We start from the raw sequence: 5,831 nt of genomic DNA on the forward strand, positions 1-5,831 counted from the left end.
TTTTTTTTTTTTTTTTTTGATAAGAACAAAAAATAGAATGGAATGGCGAACTCTAGAGCCAGCCAAATGGGATGGAGTACACAGATAAAAGGAAATAAAGTGAGGGACCTTGCAGAGAGGAAAGAAAAACATAACTCCTGAAATTACTTTAAATGTAGACAAAGTATTCCATTTAGACTTAAAACGCTTAATAATGCAAGCCTAGGGAGAATGAACATGCTGGAATAAAGTTCTAAGCCCTTCCGTTTGGGCCAAGAAGGGAAAGCTGTCCCACTGGCCTCAATGACCTGGGAGGTTGGGTGAGTTTTCTTTTCTGGCCCTACCCCATCCAACCCCGCAGCGGGCTCAGATGGGGTGGGGTTCCAGTAACGCTTGTGGCCTGGCCAGAAAAATAATCAGATCAGGCGGAGCATAAAGAACCGGAGTGGAGGAGGTGTCAGCCGCGAGGGGCCTTGCATGTGAGAAAGCAGAGAGAGGATCCACAGAGGCACACACGCACCCTGGGGGGGCGCCTAGGAGCAAGAGCGCCCGGTAGGACTTTCCTCTGCCCCAAGGACCGGGGAGCAATGAGTAGGAGGGGCCAGGATACGGGAGGGTCAGAGAGGGCGGCGTCAAGGGGGATCATAAGGCTGGGGGCTCCACTTGAGGTAGAGTTGTCAGTGGCCACCCTAGAGGGAAGAAGAGGGGTCCCTGGAAGCAGGCGGTGCGGCGCCCAGGGAACCGCTCAGGACCAGCTACGGGAAGCCGGGAGGGGGCGCTCTCACCCAGACGTTTCTGTGCCGGGGAAAGGGGGCGGCTCCGCCCCCGCTAGCGGGTGAGGGGAGCAGCTCTACTCGCCGAGAGTCCGTGGCCACAGAGAAGGAGGGGGCCGACTGGATCCTTGGGGGAGGAGGAGGAGAAGACCTGCGCTGCGCGGGGAGGTTGCCCCAGGAGCGACCTCTAGGCTCAGGTGCGCGGGAGAGGGGTCAGGGCGACAGGTGGAGAGCGCCGAGCTCGCGCGTTGACCGTGGAGGCACAGTTGGGTGGGCAAGGGCCTGATGTTGGGAAGGAAATCCCTAGCCCAGCCAGGGGGCTGTGGGCACCCACATAGGGTAAGTGCTAGCCACCCCCGTAAATCAACATCTCCCCCACCACCCCACCCCCGGAATCGCAGCCCCTTGACTCGGTGCATGGCTTGCTCCCCTGGCGGAGACCTCCAGCTCTGGCTACGAAGAGTCGGGCTTGGCTGGGTGTGGGAAGGAAATGAGGAGGGGGAGAGGTATCTCCCGGGCCGGGCCGGCAGTGGCGGAGAGGGTAGATCCTGGGGCCAGGAAGGAGCATCTCCGGCCCACTGGCGGCTTCATTGACTCCTCAAAATCTCCTTAACCCAAAACTCTAGCCTGAGTTCCCCAGCCTGAAACCCAGAGGCATCGAGGGCAGAGCTCATGAGAATCCAGGAGAAGGAAGGGCCCAATCTAGCCGGCTTCAGTCTCCGACTGCTGTCCCAACCCTAGTCTATTATTCCATTCTTCCGGGGGTAAAGACCTGTCTTTTGTAAGGTTCTGTCAGGATCTGGATGCAACCAACTTTGGACAAGTTATTTTCTGCTGAGCAAACATTTCTATTACCTTTCAAATATTTTCCATCTTCAAAATAAAAGAACTTAGGAGCTGTAGCTTTTATCATATTTTCTGGCCTGTGTCTTCAAATGTCTACAACCAAAAAAGATTTTAAAATTGATTTGTGATACTGTATACTTGCAAAATATTTGTAACATATATGTAAGTTGTGAAGCCCTCTAAACCCAAGGATACCACAGCCATCTAAAACCCACATGTTGTAAGAATAGGTCCTCTTCCTTTGTGTTCATCTTCTGACTATACAAGCTGGAATTCCCAGACGATGGTATATGGAATTGCTGTTCACAGGTAACTTTGACTTGATCCTGATTTTAAAAGAACTGCTAAGTTTCCACTATTAAGAATTATTGTGGAGTTTTGATAGTTAACCTTTATCCAGTCAAGGAAATTCCTTTCTACTCCTAGTTTGCTAGTAGCAGTTTTGATCATGAGTGGATGTCGAATGTTAAAAAATTTTTTTTTCTTCATCTACTACAAGGACTACTTATTCTGCTTTATTCTGTTTATATGGTGAATTAAATTTTTAGGTGTCTTTTTTTTTTTTTTTTTTTTTTTTTGTGGGCTTCTCACTGTTGTGGCCCCTCCCGTTGCAGAGCACAGGCTCCAGACGTGCAGGCCCAGCGGCCATGGCTCACGGGCCCAGCTGCTCCACGGCATGTGGGATCCTCCCGGACCGGGGCACAAACCCGCGTCCCCTGCATCGGCAGGCGGACTCTCAACCACTGCACCACCAGGGAAGCCCTTTAGGTGTCTTAATGTTAAACCACTCCTGGATATCCTGATTCCTTTTTTTTTTTTTTGGCCAAACTGCACGACTTGTGGGATCTCAGTTCCTGACCAGGGATTGAACCAGGCCATGGCAGTGAATCCTAACCAGTAGGCCACCAGGAAACTCCACTGGTTCCCTTTTAATTGACATATAATTCATACATTTTACATATGAATAAAATGCACAAATATCGAGGGTATGGCTCAATTTAAAAAATTTTATTTTTTGCCCTCACTGCACGGCATGCAGGCCGACCTGGGATTGAACCCATACCCCTGCATTGGAAGGGCAGAGTCTTAATCACTGGACTTCCAGGGAGGTCTCTGGCTCAATAAACTTTAACGTATTTGTGTGTCTTTGTGTGGCCATGTAACTACCAGCCAAATACAACTTTTCCATCATCCCAGGTAGTTCCATCATGCCCTTTCCCAATCAACACCTCCCCCAAAAGGTAACCACAATTCTGATTTCTATCACCATAGATTAGCCTATTCTTGAAATCATGCAGAATAAAATCATATAAAATGTACTCTAGTTTCTGGCTTCTTTCAACATTATATTTGTGAGATTTATCCATGTCATTCCATCTATCAGCATTTTGTTTTCCTTTATTACTATCCCATTGTATGGGACAAATATCCACTCTCCTTTTTTGTTTTAAATTAATTTGTTTTTGGCTGCATTGGGTCCTCATTGCTGTGCGTGGGCTTTCTCTAGTTGCGGCGAGCAGGGGCTACTCTTCATTGCAGTGCGCGGGCTTCTCATTGTGGTGGCTTCCCCTGCTGCAGAGCACAGGCTCAAGGCACGCGGGCTTCACCAGCTGTGGCACAGAGGCTCAGCAGTTGTGGCTCACAGGCTCCAGAGCACAGGCTCAGCAGCTGTGGCTCATGTGCCTAGTTGCTCCGTGGCATATGGGATCCTCCCAGACCAGGGCTCAAACCCGTGTCCCCTGCATTGGCAGGCGGATTCCTAGCCACTGCGCCACCAGGGAAGCCCCCACTCTCCTGTTGATGGACATTTGGCTTGTTTCCAAGTTTTGGCTACTGTGAAAAAAACTTCTATGAATATTCTTGCACAGGTCTTTTGGTAGATCTGTCTAGATGTACTCATTTCTCTTGAAGTGAAATTGATGAATCACAGAGTACATAAATGTTCAACTTTAGTAAATGCTGCCCAAGAATTTCCAAACTGATTTGTACCAAGCAGTGGTTCCACTGCGTTTTTCAGCCTATCCACCTAATTCATTGTTTGGAGTTTCTGCTCTTTTCTGGTCATCAGATATGGTATTTACATTTCTGTTTCTCATTTTCACTTTTGCTTGGCTGATTTCTGAGAGGAGGAGGGGTCTAATCAGTCTCCCACATGGGCTCGGGAGCTTTTTGTTTAGTTCCAACCACTTAATGAGTGTCTACCATGTGCCAAGAAATTGTGCAAGGTATGTGTCTTGTATCTCCAGGAGCAGATGAGTATTGAACATACACATGAATGTGTGAGACTGGTATAGGTGAGATCTAGCCAGATTCCAAACTGCATATAAAATATTGACAATTTCAACTCAGCCCTTGATATTCCCCAATCCCAAAGAGCTGCTGACAACAGAGAACCCCTCCAGGGTCTTTGTTAAGTACACGTGTGTTCTGGTGAGGGTGTAAACAAGTGTGTGAGGCAGTAGGAAGGATGCATTCAGTGATTTCTAAACAGCGTGGGTTGAAAGGTCCAAGGTCGCAGAGAGCCCAGAGGCAGCCTCCCCAACTTTTAAGATCATGGCTGGGAGACCTACTCCCTTACACAGAAAGATGCTACTCTGTTCTTCCATGCCTTTATTGGTGACAGCAATGGACAACAATGCCAGGCATAGCAAGATACCCTGGCCCAGCACCTGGGGTGGCAAGCAGGCACTGCAGGGCCACTGGCACATTCAGCCCCAGCATAAGATCCACTCTACCCAGGCCACGTCCCCGAATGGGCAGGAGGCCATCTGTCCAGTTTGTATGTATGGATCAGCCTGTCTGAGTGTCTGGGACGCTGCCTGCAGGGTGCTCCTGTCCTTGGCACGTGGTAGGGGCTGGTGTGAATACAGCGTGGCATCCCCCGGTGGATGGCCAGGCCCCGGTGCTGACCATGGGGGATAGGGCTGGGGACTGGAGGAGGCAGGGGGCCAGGCACAAAGTTCACTCCGGGGCTACATCCTACAAAAGAACCAGCCATTATCAGAGTGGGCTTCTGGCCAGGGTGAGCCCAGCTCTGCCTTCAGGCAGTTCTGGTCCTCCAGGGTGAGTTTCTCTGGGCTTCGATTTGCCATTTGCAAAATGGCAATACTACTTCCCCTACTTCCAAGTCAGGAAATTGTGACAATCAATGAGCTAATTAATGAGTCTACAGATGCTGCTCCAGACTCAGCTGTGTCTGAACCCAAGCCTGGGGGGCACAAGGGCTACCCAACTCCTCTCAGCCCACCTGGACACAGGAGGCTAGGATGGGAGAGGTTCAAGGGGATGCTGGAAAAGGTGTGCTGGGAGGTTGTAGAGGCACCTACCTAAGTGGGGTGGCATCGAGCAGTCTTCCGTTGGATTAAAACTGAAGAATTCATGGGGTGGGAAGGGCTGGCCTGGGAAAAAAGGGGGATCCTGGGGCAGGAGTGGAAACAGAGGAAGTGGGGAGGGCTGAGGAAGAGGGTAGGGAAAATGCATGGGAAGGGGTAAAGGAGAGGGTGGGGGCAAGGCCAGCTGCTCCCTGAAGTCTGGGGTCTGCCCCTGGCTCCCCTGGAAGAGATGTTCCGGCTCTGGCCAGTCCTCAATCCATGGGTCTAGGAAAGGGATGGTTGTTTTAGGTAGGACTGGAGAGCCAGGCCACCCTGAACTCTGGCTGTCCAAACTTCTAAACCTCTACTCCCTCCTCTTGGAGAACACAGCACCCTCTACTTCCTACCCAGGTTTCCTCATCCCCTCTCATTTCAGGCCAAGCCCAAGCTGTGCTCTTTCTTCCCTGCCTGTCTCAATAGTCAGTGGATTTGCCTTTGTTCTGACCTCATGCTCCCCTCCAGTCTCCTCCCTCTGTTGCCCAGCTCCTGTATCTTTAGCTTTTTCCTCTCCCAGCTCCTTGCCACAGACCAATAAATAAGCTTAGTAAACCTTCTCTCTTAAAAACAAAGATCCTGTCACTTCCTTTTCCCAGTAGGCCCTTGTTCCTTTCATATTTCCTCCCACAGAGTATTTTGCCCAGGTGCCATTCTCTCACCAACTGCTCACTACCTCTTTTAACCCTACTCTACTCCTTCAACATTTATCCTACAAAATGTAGCCACTTCCTCGCTTCCTGACAAGTCACGTGGCCAAGAGCCTCTGTCCTCCCTGAAAGTGACTCTACCCTGTCTCCTTTTGTTTCCTCCATCAGCCCCTCTTCCCTTCCAACTCCAAAACGCGGCTATTGTTTTGCTCTTTCCC

General features: G+C 50.2%; 1 protein-coding gene across 3 annotated transcripts in view; it reads right to left on the bottom strand.

Annotated features, from left to right (window-relative positions):
• Positions 1-4,189: 4,189 nt before the first annotated feature.
• Positions 4,190-5,831, bottom strand: part of PCED1A (PC-esterase domain containing 1A) — a 5,347-nt gene continuing 3,705 nt past the window's right edge. For 2 of the 3 annotated variants that reach the window (XM_007465392.1, XM_007465391.1), the window contains exons 7-8: positions 4,925-5,194; positions 4,194-4,577 (exon numbers count right to left, since the gene is read on the bottom strand). In XM_007465392.1, the coding sequence (XP_007465454.1) occupies positions 4,330-4,577; positions 4,925-5,194 (518 nt within the window). In that variant the 3' untranslated portion in view covers positions 4,194-4,329. Of the gene's footprint in view, positions 4,578-4,924; positions 5,195-5,831 lie in introns of all 3 variants that reach the window. The other variant, XM_007465390.1, reaches the window with a different exon arrangement.

This window comes from Lipotes vexillifer, unplaced genomic scaffold, assembly GCF_000442215.2.
Source record: "Lipotes vexillifer unplaced genomic scaffold, Lipotes_vexillifer_v1.1 scaffold875, whole genome shotgun sequence".
Taxonomy (NCBI): domain Eukaryota; kingdom Metazoa; phylum Chordata; class Mammalia; order Artiodactyla; family Lipotidae; genus Lipotes; species Lipotes vexillifer.